Source organism: Epinephelus moara, chromosome 6, assembly GCF_006386435.1.
Source record: "Epinephelus moara isolate mb chromosome 6, YSFRI_EMoa_1.0, whole genome shotgun sequence".
NCBI classification, from domain to species: domain Eukaryota; kingdom Metazoa; phylum Chordata; class Actinopteri; order Perciformes; family Serranidae; genus Epinephelus; species Epinephelus moara.
The window spans coordinates 6,187,291-6,207,290 of record NC_065511.1 but is presented as its reverse complement, the minus strand read 5'-3'; the positions used below and the strand labels follow the sequence as shown (position 1 = coordinate 6,207,290).

General features: G+C 39.5%; 1 protein-coding gene across 1 annotated transcript in view; it reads right to left on the bottom strand.

Annotated features, from left to right (window-relative positions):
• ascc3 (activating signal cointegrator 1 complex subunit 3) overlaps window positions 1-20,000 on the bottom strand; it is a 252,720-nt gene that overhangs the window by 195,446 nt on the left and 37,274 nt on the right. Inside the window, exons 6-8 of the mRNA XM_050047693.1 lie at window positions 11,410-11,611; window positions 7,615-7,750; window positions 3,392-3,517 (exon numbers count right to left, since the gene is read on the bottom strand). Of these exons, the coding sequence (XP_049903650.1) occupies window positions 3,392-3,517; window positions 7,615-7,750; window positions 11,410-11,611 (464 nt within the window). The remainder of the gene's footprint in view (window positions 1-3,391; window positions 3,518-7,614; window positions 7,751-11,409; window positions 11,612-20,000) is intronic.

Here is a 20,000-nt window from a genome sequence, read left to right as displayed (position 1 = left end):
CTCTTCATCTTTATTACTTAACAGCTCTAGGCTGAGAAAAATACAATTTGATTCACTGTGCCGACTCCAAGCAGCTACCTTTTAAGGTGGAATGTTTCCTTGAATGTAACTCAATGCATGAGTTGATGACATGAATCCATCAACACACCTTAAATTCTAATATATTACATCTTTTGATTGGACCCTCAAGTTTGAAAATTATGTATGAAATTCAACTGGATTATGTGAACTGCATATATTGTTTCCAAATGTGGTGGAGCGTCGTTCCAGCACCAAACCCCTGTTCAACCCCTGTTCTGAAAATGTCGGTGTGCCAACCCCATTCTGTGGACGGTAGCCTAAATGATATGCAGACTGTTCTCTGCATCACCAGTGAAGAGCTGGAAGAAGCAGTGAAAACAAAATCGCCTAAATTTAAGAGTACTGTCTGCAGTGGAAGCTCTAAACCATTCTAGGGTCTAGGTGCATGTTCGTAGAGGTTACTTTTGGTTCTAAAGGTACTATACCGACAGTTTGTGATGGAAATGTGGCTTTAGCAATGTGGCACGGATCTGCTGTTTGTTGCTTCATAACTTGAGCTGATAAAGTAGTGTGCAAACACTAAGCTACTTAGTACTATGGAGCCAATGGTCCAAATAAACATTACAGATGGTAACATTTTTCATGATTGGAATTTATTTTACAGCATTCTATCATGTTTGTCAATCATGCCCAGTCTCCTATTTGTCACGTCACCGTTTTTGACGGATGCCCAAGTGCGAGTGCGAGCAACAGGATGCTGACTGCAGATCATATCATAGCTAAGAATTTTCTGAAACTTAAATAGAGAGCCTTTAATCTTAACTAGGCCTGGGTTAAAATAATTAATCCTTTGATTTGATTTTCATTTGAATAATTCCTTATTGATTCATAAAATCCTAAATCAATCTTATAATATATGCCTTTTCCCACGGATGCATGACGCTTTAACCCTGTTAATCTTGCCAGTATTAAATGGGCCCCTGAGCTAAATTACTAACGACTGTAATATTGATAAGCTGTGGTGTTTCAGGTGCTTTTATCTATACTTTTTAATGTTTTAGTGAAACTTATTAACACGCTGCAGCCCATCCCCCACTCTGCGTGTCAGGGCTGCAGCTGCCGCTCCACATACTGTACACATACTTTAGTCTCGCCACCAGACAATCAGAGATCTCCGCCTTCTGATAGTCTGGGGACACTCCTTTCTAAAGTGTGTTTAACACACCGGAGAAAACGGCCGGCAACAAAGCAGCACCTCTTGCATTTTTTAAAAGGACACGCCCTCCCGGAAATATGCGCTCCCCCTTTTCTCGTCCGTAAGGAAACAAACACACAGAGAGCTTGAAAATGGATGCCGAGAGATTTAATTCCGTTTTATCAAACGTGTGCTCAGTCCACAAGATTGTGGAAATGAAGGACTTACAGCGACTTTGTTTAAAACTTTTAAGGCAGTCGGACTATGTTTACGAGCACAAGAGTTCAAGGAGCCACCAAAGGACCGCCCTGCGGATTTACGATTGGTTCTGCAACGTAGAGAGTTTTTTTAAACTCTGAAATTGTATCCGCCCATCTAAACACAAAATCAGGGAGAAAGACATCAGTTTTAGTTAAGCAAAGCGTCTAAAGACTGACTTGTGAGTCTACACATACTTAAGAGGCCACGTTGGAGACAGAGAAGTGAAGATCACTTGAAGTTGATGAAAACTACGCTCATTACTGTAAGTGCAATAAAACGTTTGTATGTAAAATGGCAGTACTTTATCAATACACCCGTTCAACATGAATTAACATGTAAACATGTAGCAAAGAGATATTTCAATCTGCTCTGTCCAAAGTCTCTCCCTACAAAGAAATTTAAGCAACAACAACAACAGTTTATGTCTAACTGTTTAGGTCTGCCAAATTTGCCAGCAGTACCTGCAGGCAGTGATATCCCATCAGCAGCAGAAGGAGGAGCACAGAGGACAGGATGAAGGACTGACACTGTGTTCTTCATCCTTTCTAAACTAAACTCATACCCCTTCTCCACCAAGTAAGCTCTGGTTCTTGAACCGGTTTCGTTCAGGATTCTTGGAACCTTGGTGCTGTCCAGCAAACCTGCCTGTGTTTCCACCATTTTTGCGTGGAACCATTGTAAGCAAGGATGTGTAATCAATGAAACACATTGCACAATGCACAACAGATATTAACAGTAGTAGCAAAATTGTGGATTACATTGATTCCCTACGAACTTTGTTCTGTTATTACAGATATTTGTTTTTACCCCCCAAAAGACCATGCATGGACCAACAATAATGAGACTGCTGCACACTCATGAACAATTTCTCCCTGGACTTGTCTTTTGTTGCTTTCTCCATGTTTTTGTTCCAATCTGTAGAATAAAACAAGCCCATAAATGTTCACGGTTCACACTTCAGGCCCAAAAGAAAAACAGTAACTGCTATTCTTTGGTTTTAGCTGAGAACTAACTTTTCGGATTCGGAACCAAATTATTTTTGGTCAAAATGCTCTGAGTCGTTCAAAATTAGGTGCAGGAACTGGAACAGAACTGGTTCCATGTTGATGGAAAAGGGGTATCAGTAGTTGATTGTGATGTCAGGAACATTGTTTATTTTATTGACATTTTACATTTGTTTCCGGTGAGATATTTTTGAGTTTATATAATGACTTTGGTGTTGTAAACATCACTGTTGCTGCTCTAGAACCATTTAGTTATATTTAAAATATTCAGTTTTAATCCTGTTTAATTTATAATGGTTTTAAGTAATTCCTTGTACAATTTCCAGCATTAGTTCTCTGAGAATCTCTTTCATATTCAGGCAAAATTGGTATTTTAATTGAAATCGAATCGAATTGATTCAGGAAATCAATGGCGATACCCAGCCCGAATCTAGACACAAACAGAACTGTGAGAACAATTTGTGTTTTTACGAGGAGCTAGGTGCTGGGAGTATTTCTTGGCTGGGAACTACTTCTTAGCTCCCCGGAGTTGCTGCTGGTTGCCTGGCAACCTTTCAGCACGTCTCTTCTTTTCTCTTTCCTCTACCTTCAGTATTCAGTTCTTGGTGCTGCAGTAATTATCGTCCATGAACGTGTGAACTTTCTAAAAGTTCCATACTGAAATTAACCTTTGAGTAAGCTCACACTGTGTTTGTATATGGTCACAGTAGTAATGGTACCAATTTGCTAAACAGAGTTTGTCAGAGTCAATATGGACATATTCATTGTTTTGACAAACCTTGACTGACCTCAGAAATGTCACTGTAAGCCTTCAAATCGACACAGTAGTCAACCCCTACTGTACAAACACACATATACACACATATCGACACACACACAAGAACTAACACAAGTACACAGTGGCTCATACCTCATCTAGTTCAGAGATGTAGACAGGCTTCTCTTCAAAGCCGATAGGCATGGGTTCGTTGGGAGGGATCTCCACCTCTTCATACATCTTAGTATTCTCTCTGCGGATTCCCTCGGGTAGCAGCAACTGAATGTCACACACACAAAAACAGTTAGGAAAACACAGACCTCACAAATGACCTCGAAGACTCAAAAATAACATAACTGGAATTTAAACACACTGAAAAGAATATCCAAAGTCACAAAATATACTATTAGAATTCAGCTCTATTCTCACAAAAAAATGTTTTTTTAATCCCATATCCCTTATGGTTCCTTGAAAATACAGAGCAGATCAAACACACTTTGAACATCTAATCAGTGCTTGTTTCAAACATAAATCTTAAGTACTGCATATAAAAGCCCAAATTACAAAAAAGATAACACAATAACTGGCCATAGAATATAAAAATCTTGGTGCATTGTGTGGTGGAGTGAGTGAAGGTTTAATGTGATATGTGTTATGCTTAGACATGCGTTTTGTAGAACATTTTGCTAAAGCTTGTGGTAGTGTGGTATGTGATAGAATTGCTATGACTGGTGTGCTTTGTGGTACTTTGGGAGTTTTGGTTAAGAGTAGTAAAGTGTGAGGGGCAGCCTGAGCTCAACAACAAATTATCTAAACAACATTAGGAGAGAATACATTTTGTGTCTCATAAAGCAGTAAGCCACCTTATCCCTGGTTCAAATCCAGGAGTGAGACCGTTATGTCACATCATTATTTTCACTCTTTACACATTTTGTTATGTTGCAAGCTTTTTGCTAAAACTGTTCAAATTCATTTTTTTAATCCACACTCAAAACTTCATAATGACAGGATTTTATACATTTTTGCAAATTTTGCAAATTTATCAAAAAAGAAAAAAAGAAATATCCAATTGACTTAAGTATTCAGACCCTTTACTCAGTACTTAGTCGACGCACCTTTGGCAGCCATTACAGCCTCAAGTCTTCTTAGGTTTGACAAAACCAGCTTTGCACACCTGGATTTGGGGATTTTATGCTATCCTCTCACGCTCTATTACGTTGGATGGGGGCCGATGGTGGACGGCCACTTTCTCTCCAGAGATGTTCCATTGGGTTCCAGTCCAGGCTCTGGCTTGGCCACTCAAGGAAATTCACAGAACTGTCCCAAAGACAGTGTGTGTGTTTCAGGTTATTGTACCTGAGTGTTGAAAGGTGAACCTTTGGCCCAGTCTGATGTCTTGAATGCTCTGGACCAGGTTTTCCTCCAGGATGTCTCTGTACTTTGCTCCATTCAGATATTTCTCAACCCTGACTCCAGTCCTAGTCCCTTCTGCTTAAAAACACCCCAACAGCATAATGCTGCCACCAACAGGCTTCACCGATTGGTATTGAGCAGGTGATCAGCAATGCCTGGTTTCTTCAAGACATGATGTTTAGAATTGAGGCAGAACAGTTCACTCTTGGTTTCACCCGGCCAGAGAATCTTGCTTCTCACAGTCTGAGAGTCCTTTCGGTGCTTTCCTGTGTCTTTCACTGGGGAGAGTTTTCCGTCTAGCCACTCTGCCATAAAGCCCACATTGGTGGAGTGTTGATGTGATTATGATCATTTCGTTGAGCCATTTCTGAAAGCAAGGGGGGTGTAGGAGTTTTCCAGCTGGTTAGAATCATCTCCTTGGCAGCCACCATCTAGAGCATCAAAGTCAATTGCTCTTCAGATGCATAGTTCAAAACAGACTCTGAGCATCCAAAGGGTGCCAATTCTGAGTCAGGGGGAATATCCCTTCCATCGGCCCTAGAGAGAACCACTAAAATATTTCACACCAATAATTGTGTAATTAAGGATAGGGCCAAAAAAAGATGTGTCAGAGAGCCCCCTGCACCTTTGCATCTGTCACATAATGGGGAAAGAGACGGATACATTTGGTTCAGCTTGGTCTTCGAGTAATGGAGTCAGTGGATGACTTTGTCTTGAATCAGTTTGTACATGACGTTAATCGAGCAAGTCTGGATTCTAGACAAGCCTTCTTTCTAGATGTCATCAGAGACCTCAAGAGTTTGCTTTTTCGATTTATCTTATTTTCTAGTAACTCAGCAAGTGTGACCATCGGTTTCTTAGTCACCTCTCTTAGTAAGGCACTTCTCCCCTGATTGCTCAGTTTGGCTGGGCGGAGAGCTCCAGAGTACCAGTTGTTCTGAACCTTTCCCATTTCAGAACTGTGGAGGCCACTGTGCTCTTGCGAGCCTTCATTGCAGCCGAATTTAGCAGCCATCCCCAGATCTGTGCCTCAACATAATCCTGTCACTAAACTTTGCAGGCAGTTCCTTCCACATCATGGCTTGGTTTCTTCTCTGATATGCATTGTCAGCTGTGAGACCTTGTCAAATTAATTGAATTTACCACAGATGAGCTGTAGAAACATCATATCATAGTAAAGGTCTGAAAACTTGAGTCAATGTGATATTTCACTTTGTCCTTTTTAATAAAATTGCCAAAATGTCTTACACTCTGTTTATGCTTCGGCATTATGGGGTATTGAGTGCGGACTGATGACAGAAAACATAAAATTAGTGCAAGGCTGCAACTTAACAAAATTTGAAAAAAATTGAAGGAGAATACTTTCTGAATGCACTGTACATATTATAAAACTCTTGTTTGTAACTCTTGTGCAAATGGCAGGGTAAGGAACTTGTTAAGGTAAAATAAGTTCACAATTGGATTATCAATTCACCACCTTTGGTCTTGCATTTTGTTCCTGTTAGCGATTGTGAATATGTTAGAAATCTGATTTGATTTGAAGGCCCTGATATGTCATACTATTCCATATACAATAACAAGTTGATAAAAAGAATGTAAAATGTTCTCTTGAAAAAAAAAAAAAAGAAATACTCATATACAGTGACCAGAGAATGACCATACATCATGACTGCATCCAGGAGACTCCATGTTTGTATTGAGTAACATTAATGGCATAATTAAATTTAAACCTTCAAGTGTGATTTAGCAATGGCAAAACTAATCACAATCAGCGGCCACGATTACTTAACTACTGTATTGAAACATTTCTTTTATTGTGGTACTTGACTGGAGATGAATGATTAGAATTACTTTGGAATTTAAAGATAACCTTACCTTTAGCCTTTCATTTCTTTGTTTTGAGGAGGGGTGCGTTCCAAATTGCGTTCTTTATCTTTTTACTTTTGGTAGGTACTGCAGCTGCCCTTAAAAGTACATACTGTTGCATGCAGTACTGACACAATTGGGACATACAGTACTACTTTCTCATAACGTTACACCCTTAACTATGACCCTCTTACTCATATATCCATTACCATGGAGATAAAACAAAATGCCGCTCACCAAGTTCACCAGAGACTGAGGTAAACCTGAACAACTCTGATGCTGTTCTTTTGAAATAAGTTAAAACTGCATACATTGTAGATTCTAACATATTATATTCTTATAGTGAAATCACAAAGGCTAAACATTTCTCTGTCATTGTTATTTAATACCCATGCCCTTTTATGTTGGTTATATTTATGATTATTTCATCAAATTAAACAATTAATATTCTTATCATTACTAACTGACTGGTCATCAGTCACCTAAATGCCCTGTCATCCATTATTGCGACTTCTGACCGATGTGACGTATGTTTCCATGCGCAGTGGATTGTGGGTCACAATAGCCAGAAAAGCATGCTGGCTTGCATACTGCAAAATCCGACTGACGTAGTAAAACATCCTGGCAATTTTGGCATATTGCCTTCGCACATTATGTATTGGGACATACTACATCTTTTTATGAAATACTAGTATGGTGGTATGGGGATTGGAACACACAACATTTTTTTATGAAATGTTATTAATATACAACCAAAAATTAGAACGATAGGAGGTTGTGATCTTTAAGAAAGGGACAACTTAAAAAACATTGGGTCATATGTGTGTTACTCGGAGCAGACTAAAGACTGGTGGGCTGTACCAGATCAAAGATGACACTGTGAATTATTTGTTTGACAATCCAGTGGTCCTTCATGTCATTGTGAGTAATAGTAAGAAAATAGTATAAGAATAATCATACATTCACTTCAACTTAAGAGCTTGCGCTTTTTTAACATTTCAGTTGTGTTAAATATCCAAGGCTAACGCTGAATTACACAATAAGAAGAATGACAAAGAGGACAATTCATTCGGAACTAACAGTTATTCAACCCTCACCCTGGCTCCTCCAACAAACGCAGGCATCTTTGTGGCCTCTGCATAGCTGTCATAGACGTTTGGATATCGAATACGTTCATACACTCTTTCTCTGCTCATTATTGGTTCACGTCGTGCAGTCAGCAGGGCCTGCTCCCTGTGCAAGCAAACACAGAACACATGGAACATAAAAACTCAGAAAAGGAATCTGTAAACTGTAAATGAAAACTGCTTGATAGGGTGAACTGAGTACTTCAAGATGAGGAGAAAGAGTCTTCTGTCCAAGTAGAGGAATAAATGTAACTTCAACAAAAACAGCAGCACAGTGTCACATCTGCAACTACTTGGTTCCATACGTAAAACCTCATATCCACCCATATTTTAGTTTTAGAAAGAATAGTGCAGTTGATGATTCAAACGGAGAGGCACAGATGTGAGGCATTATGTTCCTTCCTAAAGTGGCTTACCTCTCTGCTAATCTTTTCCTTCACACTGGGCTGGATTTGGTCATGCTAAGTTTTTAATTAAACAGATCGCTGCTCTTTTTTTCATACTCTGAAATTAAACTTTCAGAAAAATCCTCTACAAAAAAGATGTGACAAGCTGCAGTGTCACTCTGCTTTTTTTATTTTCTAAAGCTCATGCTAAGTTGTCATGAAAAATGCAGAAACTTGTCAGTTTTAGTGCAGATACCTGAAAGCACTGGTGGACACATGCAAAAAAAAAAAAAAAAAAACAGAAATGAAAGACTAACCAGATAGCCTCAAGCAGCTCTGATCGGGGTCCAAGCAGGTTTTCGAGCATATCATTGCTTGTTTCTGGAAAGCAAAACTGTTGCTTTTCTTCAAACTTATTCATTGTGGTCATAACTACATGCTGATGCTCTGTTGAGGTAAAGAAATCTACTTTCACAAACAGTGAATGGAGCTTATGATCTTTCCTGAAAACATGTTTCACATGACTACATACAGTATGTGTTGAACTTTTATATCATTCAAGATCTGAAATGCATCACATGTCCAGTAATTCCTACACAAATTGTTTTACAATGTAATAAGTATTCAAACTTATCCTGCCAAATGCAAAGATTCAGACCATGTGCATGATGGCAAAGGCGGGATTTCAACTCTTAACCTTTGCAGTAAAAGACAACCACCTTACCCCTATACTACTGAGCAAACCAGCTGACCATTGTGTACATACAAGCATGAAAACTATGCAGGGACACACCGGGAAGGTTTTGACAGGATGAATTATGACTTGGGTGAAGTTTGGTTTACCTGAATTGAATGTATACCTTTTGTATTTTTTTTAAACACATTGGGTCTCATTCATGAAACATGCAGAACAAATGTGTGTGTCAACTGCTCGCGGAAGGAAATTTTCATGTATTTCAGCATTCATCAGTATGTTAGTAGCTGAGATCCTTTCATAGTTACTAACAAAATCTACACCTGCTTCTGACTGCTCGCAGTGCTTGTTTAAATAAGGAATGCACATGAATAGTGCTTATCATTATTAGACATTACAATTTCAATTCGTATTGTGCTCTGTTGTGTTCACAATACGCAGATGCCTTTGAAACATGTGAGTTAAACATGACAAGAGATTAGAAACATTTTTACTTTTAGCTGAATTAGTTGACATTTAGCAGATATAAGCTTCAGATTAGTTTTTTTTTTTAAATGTGAATGAGTTCGTCAAATCAACTTAATACATATTTTCCTTGCCTTGGGTCTCGGTGCTCGGCCATGTCTCTTTAGTGATAGCTAGTGTGTGTGGGTGTGAGCTTGTGTGTGTGTGTGTGTGTGTGTGCGTGCGTATGTGTATATTTATGTATCTCTATGTGGGGTAGGAGGGTTGGGTTTTCTCTTTTCTTTTTTGTTTTCTGTTTTGGTTATTTGTTGTTTTTAACCTCTGTGAGGCACTTTGTGTTACTGTTGTATGAAAAGTGCCATATAAATAAAGTTGATTTTACTTGATTTGATATGTTTTCTACATTACTGGCTCCCTGTTCCTACTTGATTCAATCAGGAGAGAGAACCATGAGACCCACATTACTGACCAAACACTAAGCTATCAGTGATGGCTGTTGGAATGTATAGCCATTTAACACTTAATATATCACATACATCACCATACCTTCTGAGTTTGCTGTTACTGACTGCGCCAGTGAAGGCATGCTGCTGTCTCCTCTGAGGTCTCTCTGATCATGCAGGCAATGCACTCGTCTGCAGCAGAGAGCTGTGACTGGGAAGAGGCTCCTCCTACAACTGTTGTAGTTTTTTGTTTGTCCTTATGAGGTTTTTTGCATCAAGTTTCACATCGAACCATTTTCGTTTAACTTGGATGGTTCTTACAACATAGGACATGGAGTTATTAGCACCTGTTACCTCCTTCCGGGCCTCTGATTTACCTGTCCCTGTCACACTACTACTAACAGAAGAAACTGAAACGTTTTTCTCAACCCCACTTCACCTAAAATAACTTCAATCTCAGTGTGGGAAAAGTTTTTCTTTTTCTCTATCCCTCTTTCTTTGTTTGCTCCATGTTCGCAGGTTGACATGATGCACCTGTCCACAGTAATTATCACCTCCGTATACAGTGGTCAATGGCTATTCATGAGAGGGGATGTATGCTAATTGCTGACCAGCGAGAGCATGCTGTCAATTTACGATTGATTGGCATTCATGAACACAGACACCTGCCTACGGTCAATTCCGAGTGTCCCGCTGGGTTCATAAATCCAATGTAGGTTTTTAGTACCAAGGTTTTTTGATGTGCAAATCTACTCACAGATTTAATAAAATTTCATGAATGAGACCCATTAAATATTTGAGGTTTGTCAGATAAAACTGGAAATTTCCATCCATTCGTCCATTTCCTTGGTGGGGACATTAGGCTAAGCAAGGCTAACCCCAGATCCTGAGACGTTTCCAGGTCAGATGTGATATATATGTGGGTGTGTTCTGGGTCTGCGCTGGGGTCTTCTTTGAGGTGGTCATGTCCGGAATACCTCGAAGGAGGCGCCCAGGACGTATCCTGATCAGATGCCCAACCCACCTTAACTGACCCCTTTCAATGTGAAGGAACAGCAGCTTTACTCCAAATGCCTTAACTCCTTAGTCTATCTGACCTTAGATTGTGCAAACCAAATTCTGTACAAATTCCTGTAGCTCAGAACAAGATATAAACTTTTAGCATTTGTGGCGCCCCATAGTAGCAGAATATTCCAAGACTGCACAGCGAAGCTTGGACGTGGCATCAGAACATGTTCACCACGTTTGGTTACAATCGCTCAAGCCAAATTTGATTCATGAGCATTTATGTAAAATTTAAACAAAATCTAAACTTTAGGTTAGCGATGTCCCTAGGTGATCCTGGCAAAGTTTCAGGACAACTGACCCAACAGTTTCTGACGATTTCTCAAAAACAAGGATTTAAAGAAAATTAGAGAAAAAGTCAAAGATGCAGCTGAATTGAGATGATAAAATTATGAAAGAATTTGACTCTCAGCTGAGCGGTTATTGAGATTATTGAGAACACTTAAACTTGATTGATACAGTGCCACATTGAGGTCAATGAGTGTCATTTTTTGTGGTTCAGTAGTGGGTAGAATTTGCAAACCATCTGCCAATTTTAGTGACTTTTGGTCTAACAGTTTTTGCTGCATGAACACTTTAAGCGGAGAAGAATAAGAAAAAAGAAAGAAAGAATAATGAGAACAAAAACAACAGGGCTCCAGCAGCAAGTGCCACTGCTTGGACCCCTAATGAGGAAAAAAGGACCAAGAGAAAGTTTAAAGAGATGATATACCGCTGGGCTCTCATCTCTCTGGGGTCAAAGGTCATGACAGCATCTGAGGAGTCACTGTCGTCAACTCCTTTGCCTCTCTTCCTCTCTCTTTTCTCCTCCCTGCGGTACATCTTCATCATTTGTTTCTCCTGCTCTGACTGGATGGTCACCTGGCACCCAAAGGCGGGCTTGGTCACTTCGCCACTGACTTTTCGGCTCATATCTGGAGGAAATACAGAGTGAAATAAGGCAAAATGTTACAACATCAAAGGTTTTTTCTTGACAAGATTAAATCATTTAATTTCTTTTAATGGTAGTCCCCTGGAGATAAGGGCACCGGACAGCAAAAAAATTTATAGTGTGTATAGTAGGCTTGGGCAGTATCACGGTACTATGGTATACCAGGGTATTTAGAAATGCCGTCAGTATGATTTTCAGTAACGTCAAAAATAAAAGTGCTCCTCTCTCTATTAAGGTAATTGTATTTAATGCATCTCAGGCACCACCGGAGGTCAGTCTCCGGTCTTTACTGGAGGAACAGGCCAGAGTTCTGCACCCGGGTACCCGACGGGTAACCTGCAAAAAGCTGTGTAACGGGTAAAAATATATGTATATATGAATTCACGGGTAAAAATGAACTACATACAGGCAGGCAGCAGTTGAGAACAAAAATATATTTTTTTATTTTTCAGAATTAAACAATTAAAAAAACAGCAGTATATGTGTAATATTTTGACATCTAAATCACTATTATCATATATTATCACGCTGAAGGAAAAAACGTCAATCTATGTGAGATATAAACAGTTGCCAGACCATAAACTATTTAATCCAAACGTTTTGCTTGGGGCTAATGCATGTTGGTTTTCATTTTGGATGGAGAAATGTGGAGACATAATGTTGTGTTATGAAATAAATAATTTCTATGTGTTGTGTCATTTTGTTCTGTTTCAATGTGCACAAATAAATTAAGTAATCAAAGAGAACAAATTAAATGATTAACAATCACAAACAAAACCAAAATAATCCATGCTCTTGAAATAACTGAAGAGCACAAATAACTAATTTGTGCAAACAAAATATTACTTTTTTCATTTTCTCCATGACCTGCCATGATCCATACTTTAAAAGGACTTGAGCATAGATGATAGAATTTCTAATATTTTAAGAGTTTTCAGGCTCTGATGCACAAAGCCTGAAAGAGTATTTATCCCTGGCTGAACAACAGAACTGTTTGTTCACACTGTGAAAGCAGCATCAGGTCAGCCAATGTCAGAAAAAACTGATTCATATTTCAGCAGTAATCTTGATAGCCCATTGATGTCAGATGCAAGTGCATGTGGCATTGCACGGGTTAACGTTCCCCATTGCAGCCTCCCTGTTTGAGGCACAACAGCTCAATAAAAGGCAGAATTGCTCTTGAAAACAGATGAGATCTGATGATTGCACCACGGCCTGGGCTGATTGACTGAATGATTTCTTCTTTATCTCGTCTAGTGGCTCTACCTGCTGCACAGCCTCCCTCTCATTCTAGCGGCTCCCCTCTTCCTGTCACTCTTACCCTCCCTCCCATTACCTTTCCAACTCCCAACCCCTTTAACTCTGTCACCCTCTATGCACCAATTCCTCTGTCTAAACCATTCCCCATCCTTTACTTTCCCTCTCTCTGGGAGCTTTTGTGCCTTGTTATGCGTCTCCAACAGTGATTGCCTCCAAATCTCCAGGATTCTCATTTCCACAAGCGATCATGGTGCCATAATCATTGTGAAGCGCATCACCCAAATACATTTTGTTTGCTTACAAGATGGTTTCAAGGTGGTTTCGCACATTTTTACATTGTTTTCTTCACACCTCCAACATCAATATAAGAATTTCAAGGCCAGTCTTTTTAGAGTCGACACATCCTAGTGATTGTGATTGTGCAACAAGCACAAGAACCTCAATTTAAGCATTTATTGAGAATACGATTACATAGGACAATCCATTTGACAATTTCATGTATATAATACAATATCTTGTGTACTCAATTTTAAAACAGAGATAAATATCAAAGTGTTACCATTTTCATGCTAGCTAACCGACATGTATATGTATACTGTATATTGTGTTTTTTATTACGTAAACCTCAAAATTTAATCTGCAGAAGGACTACATCTATAAGTAAACATTTTTTATTTGGATTGTTAACTTTACAATATATTATGTATACATAGTTATATTTTGAAATTTTATTTCCAACAATGTTTTTGCTCATCTGATAAAGTAAGAAGTCTCAGGTTTTCTTTAAACTACCAAATTTGTTCTTAAAGATTTTACCCAAAAAGCAGTTAAATAATTATTCCATCTGTTGGCAATCCATTTGACAGGTGTGACATATCAACATGTTGACTAAACAGCATGAGGCTGTTGCCTGAGTACTGGATGTCAACTTCCGTCGTTAAAGTTAAAGGTTATGGAATGTGGCACACTAGTTGCCGACAATATCCACCAACACTGCACAGCCATTGAAGCTGAGTCTATGGTTCTACAAGCTGAGTTTCTACAAGCCGCATGTGAATCTCTTTTCAACTGCAAGAAAAGTGCACTCAGTAGAGTGCAGATCCCTGACAGGCAGCCGTCAGACATGATCGCTGCCATTCTAGACAATACACGTGGCACAGCTGTGCCCAGGGGAATTGTCTCTCCTAAATCCCTTAGACTCAAGATGGTGGCGAAGATAACAAAATGGGTATTTTGCTTCCATCTTGTATCAACCTCACTTTAGGGGATCATAACATATTGAGTATAGAATTAATATGCAGATGCTCCAGTTCAAAATGAGACCAAACTTTTCTATGGATGTCATTTTTTTAACCACAAAAAACATCAAGATGGGGCCTGCAACAGATGGCAAGGTTTTCTGTCTTTAGCCGAGCCAGCTGCTAGAAATGCCTTTCACTCTAAGCTTTTGCTTAGACTTCTGCTTAGACTTATGGCCCCTACCGACCAGTTAAGGGAAGTGAGGATTCAGCAGTCAAAGGTAGTATAAAACAGGTTTTTAAACAATTGTGAATCACTGCAACCATGAGAAGTCATTGAGCATTCAGTCATAAATGTGCACACAAAATATTAGGCTGATTGGTCCAGTAGTGTGCGAGATTAGCTGCAGACACACAGAATCACGAACACACACTTACACACACTAACACACATATGTAAACACAGCACAAAATGCATGATTCTCTTCAGGCTTACATCTGGCAGAGATACTAAGCAAGGGAGATATCTTAGCGTTAAGCCCAGATACTGACTCTGAATGTTGTTTCAGGACCCCTTGTAGTATTGTGTTTGACCAACGAAGGGACATTTGTACTCTGAAGTGCAACACACACTGCCGCCGGCGCGGCACTATGGCCATCAAGTGCCGCCCACCAACACACGTTGGCAGCAGCGCGTAGCGGCACCGTCGACACTAAAATGTATTTCCCACCCCAGCCCGCTGCGTGGCTGTACCTACACTAGTTGCCAACGGTTGCCAACTGCTAGTAACGGAAGAAGAAGAGGAAAAACTTTGAGGCAACAGCAACTTGAATTTCACCAGAGTTGATACTACGGCGGCCGAGACGTACATAAAAGGATTTTCTCGCAGCGCTCGTGCTGGAAATAGAGCAGTGGGCTGAAGCAGAGCGGCGTCACACATCGGCCGGCGCCGGTGTGGGTTTGTTCATAGAATATAATGGAGGCAGGCGTTTTGACGCGCGGCGTATGGCAGCGGTGTGTGTTGCACTTGAGCGATGTGAATTGAAAAGCTGAAGACATAATTAATCATTTTAGTTAATGTATATCTGCTTATTAACCTCAGTTTAAGAAAAATAAAGAAAAGGTCTACTATTAACTGCAGTTCAGTGGTTGATGTAGAATTCTGTAAAAATTATAACATGATGTCATCATATCTTCACTACACAATTCCACTTATAGTTGATATTGGATAATATTGGATTATTGTCCAGCCCTATGACACTAGTTATCATTAACCTTGTGAACATTACTCAGTGTAGGCTTCCTAAAAGACTAAGCAACAACAACGAAACTAGAAAATGCATTTGGATATCAAATATTGGCTGGCAATCTAGTCCCTGGGTTTTATTGCAGAATAATGCATACAAATACACATTTTGTCCATTATATAAACTTAAAACGTCATTCAGCTTCAGCTTAACAACTGCTCCAGTGCTAATGATGTATTTCTGCTATCACAAAGTCATACAAAGCACTCCATAATCCTCCCTGTAATTCTGTTTGCTCATAGTGTGGTTTAATCATTTCAATATATATCTCTCACCAACATTTAAGCTCTGAAGTAAAAGTGTTTAAAGAACATTAAAATCAAATCAGTAATGAATTCTATGAAAGGCCCAAGTGCTGCAGGTAGTCAAATAGATTGCCTTGTTTTCAGACTTGTTTAGCAATGAGGATGATGCAACACTCCCTGCATCTTGTTCTCTGTGTTAGTTGTCACACCCAGAGCTGTGAGCGCAGTTTGTACTTGAGCAGCACAGAAAAGCCTCTGTTCTGATCATGGCCTGAGGAAATTGTCCAAAATGCTCGTCAGAGAAGCACTGGCATCTTCTTGTTAAATTCATGGCAGAACTATTTGCTATGGTACATCAAGTCTGGGAAACTGATTTTTGTGTAGTTTTCTACACATATTCCTCAGCACCTGCTGTACCACACTTGAACAGAGAAAGACATGTGCTTAATGACCCAGTCTAAGGCATCTGTACATATAAACACAAACTCTCAATGGGAGGCTATTTCCACCAAGTAGGGGTTGTCTGAATCCCACCAGGCTCTGCCTCTCTGTGTGTCTCCTTGCTGCTTTAGAGAAAGCTAGAAAACACAGCTCAGACTTGGCCAATTGCTCTCCCTCTTCTAGGACTGCATCAATACAGTGAGCAGACAGAAGTAATGTTGAAGTTAAGCTACTACAATTTACCACAATAAACTAAAATTACTGCCTCCTGGTTATATGCCTCCATGCACTGTCAAGTTGCAAACATGGATGCTTGACACAAATCTTTCCCCCAGCAGCACAGATCTATATCATTATCATTATCATTGTTTCAAGGTGGACACCCAAGATTAGTGTCATCAAGTATCCCTTCTATGTTTTTGCAAAACATTATGATGACACAGTGAAGTTGACCTTTGACCTTTTGAATATAAAATGTCATTACTTCATCATCATATCTTATTAGACATTTGTGTGACATTTTGTAATAATTAGTGTATGAATTCTTGAGTTATGGTCAAAAACATGTTGTGTCAGGTCACAATAACCTTGACCTTTGACCACCAAATTCTAATAAGTTTATTCTTGAATCCAAATGGACATTTGTGTCAAAAGTGAGGACTCTCCCTCAAGGTGTTCTTGAGATATTGCCTTCACAAGAATGAGATGAACGCAAGGTCAGTGACCTTGACCTATGACCACCAAGATGTAATCAGTTCATTGTTAAGTCCAGGTGGATAACTGTGCCACATTTTAAGAAATTCCCTCAAGGCATTTGTGAGATATCCCAGTCATAAGAACGGGACGGATGGATGGACAGACAGAAAGACGGACGGACGGACGAACAGACAGACAAACCGAAAACACAATGCCTCCGGCCACAGCTATTGCCCGCACAGAGGCATACAAATATAGTTGAGATGCCAAAAACATTAATAAACAGTCAATATTAGCATACCTTGTGACCTGACAAATATACGTCTAATATTTACACCCCTTTTAGCTCTGTTTTGGTCTAGGCTCCTTAACTATGTAAGAGATGTCTGGCATTTTAACTACTCAATGCTCCACAGTAGTCATCAGATAGCTTCATGAGAGCAGAGTTTGCAGAGAAAAAAACTAAGACAATTAGCTTTAAGTGGGAGAGCTACAAGAGGTTAAGAGCTAAAAGGTTTGATAGAGCTGAATGGAACTATGAAACTGGTGATAATCACTGTGGTTTTCTCACTGCAAAACACCTTGACCACAATCATGGGGCTCTATTAAGTCATCTATAGAGCATAGTCTAAAGTACATTGCGCAAGTGCATTCAGGGCGTGTCCAACTCAATTTTGCGAGTTAAAGGGTGCTTGATATGGGCACAAAGTAAGGCGCAAGAGGCAATGGGGTCGTATTTAGTCCCTTAATTAATCATATGTGTGTTCCGGGTGTAACGTGAATTCAACCAATCAGAGGGTCATCTTCTATTTCCATCAAAAGCCAGGTGTGCCTGCATGTGGTGCACTGCTATTTACATGATGGATTCGGCTAATTTGAGCAGCGAGCGTTTTTCTGCTGTGAGTAATGCAGTAAAAGCAGTAATGGTACTGCAGCAAAATATCGAGGGACATTTAAGCATCAAAAGTAAAAACTTTGAAGGAAAGACTATACATTCGGTTGATTTTAATAACTATAAAGTATTTAAAGTGTGCACTGTGCAGCTGTGTTATTTCGGAAAATAAAAGTATCGGATTGTCTTCAAATGTCCTGCATTGTCCATCCAACAGTTCAAAATCTCCCGGAGTATTCAGTTTACTGTCAAATAAGTGATCTTTTCCATCACCCTCTCTACTTCCATGACATGTAGGTTTGCAGGTAGCAAACTAGAAGACAGCAAGTTTGTAAAAGTAAACAGCCCAATGGGCAGTTTTCCTGTGGTGCTCTGTGTACAATGACACAGCAGGGAAAGGGTTCACTGACAAAATGCGGCTAGAATCAAGAATTGAAGTTTAGGGGCAGAAATTTACTGTATTTTAGAATAAATTGCAGTATGTGAATGTGATTGTACTTTTGCATTGAATAGCCTGTGCTTTATCAAGCACCTGTTCAAAACTTTCTGGGATATTTGGACATGTTGTCTTTTTAATTGTCCATTCCACATATCCCTGCCTCTATCAGCCATTGAAATGTGGAGAAGAGCCACCGAGAGAATCTGTTCTTTGATAAACATGCAAGTGCCAAACTGCAAACTGCAATTTAAAAGCTAATCAGCAAGAGACAGGCATTCCCACTAAATCCCACTCTTCCTGATGGCATGCAAATAGTGGAAAATTTAATCAGCCTTTTTTAACCCCTCCTGACTTCACCCTCAGTCGTCAAGGCAACACTAATCTCAAAAGCTGTCTGGCAAGTGAAATTTTTAACGCTGATCAAAAGTTCTTCACAATGGGAATAATATCATCTGAGGCTTGAAGCAGCATATGGGTATGACCACGGCTACAGCTTGTTTTCTTTGGACTAAGATATTGCATAAAATGTTTACATTGCTTCATTTCTGTATGTGGTTAGTTTAGTTACGCATTACAGGTGCGCCATAACTTCAAGCTGAATCACAGATAGAATGTATTTTAGACTCTGATTTGTCTGAGAGTTGTCTTGTTCGTCAAACCTGTCATCCCTCCAGGTTAGATGATTTTGGCAATGAGGTCTAATGTAGGGCTGGTCTAATTCCAGTCTCTGTGTATTCAGGAACAAATGCCAGACTGCATTCTGTTTGGACTCATTTTATTAATTTTGTTACAGTAGACGTTCCAAGCCATCAGATCTATCAACCTAAGTGTGTAAAACTTTTGTTTGGTTTTTTTTTAGGATAACTAAGATTTATATCCTTTAAAAAGTGGTGCCACCAACACATCGATTACTCCCAACTAGCCACACAATCTTGGGGAAATACATAAAATACTGATGATTAATGAAATCATCCCAAATTTGGATTAGCTTCGAAGATTGTACACCATTATTAGGCGATATCTTTCACAGATAAAATATACTGTGTCAAGCTTTGCTGATGTGTCCCAGATTTTGTGTTTTAAGGACAGTGCATCAAGCATTGAGAAGTTTGGTTAGACTGAGGCTGTCTGTTGGTAATTTAAAAAGCATGATGGTCTTAGGTAAGCTTGTACGGTAATGCAACCAGAGTAAAACATGTCAGAGTGACCCTGCGGACAAGTTTAAAAGTATATAAAAATACTCTGCTATGATTTTATGTTATCTAACCTGGTTTTCCCACATAAAAAGAAGCTGTGAATTTCAAGGGGCTGGAAGCATATCTACTCTTTCTCCCTCACTGAGAAATTCTGGATCTAGACTGCGCCACACCAACCACCAGAAGCAAAACAATAGTTTAAACATTTGTATTTGTATGTGCGATCTAAGCAGCTTGGAACTTAGAAAGTGTGTAGCCAACAACTCAGGAGACTTTAAGAGGCTTTATACAGCCATAGAAATTCTATCAAAATTAACTGTTTCTCAGTGTCAATGGCAACCAGGCCTGGCATCTAATTGAGACCAGTGTTTATTTGTCAAAATGTGGAGCCACACCCAGCTAGTAAAAAGGAACTCTGCTTTTAATTGACGTTTTGCAGTATGTTGAACTGAACTAGCATGGCAAACACAGCAATACATGGTTATCTTATCTTACTATATAATGACGAAAACTCTGTCTGTCTGTGGGTGTGTCTGTTCCACGTTTTTCTCCTCACTGACTTGGCCAATCCATGTGAAATTTGGCACAGTGGTAGAGGGTCATGGGAGGATGCGAATGAAGCAATATTACATCAACTGGCCAAAGGGGGGCGCTATA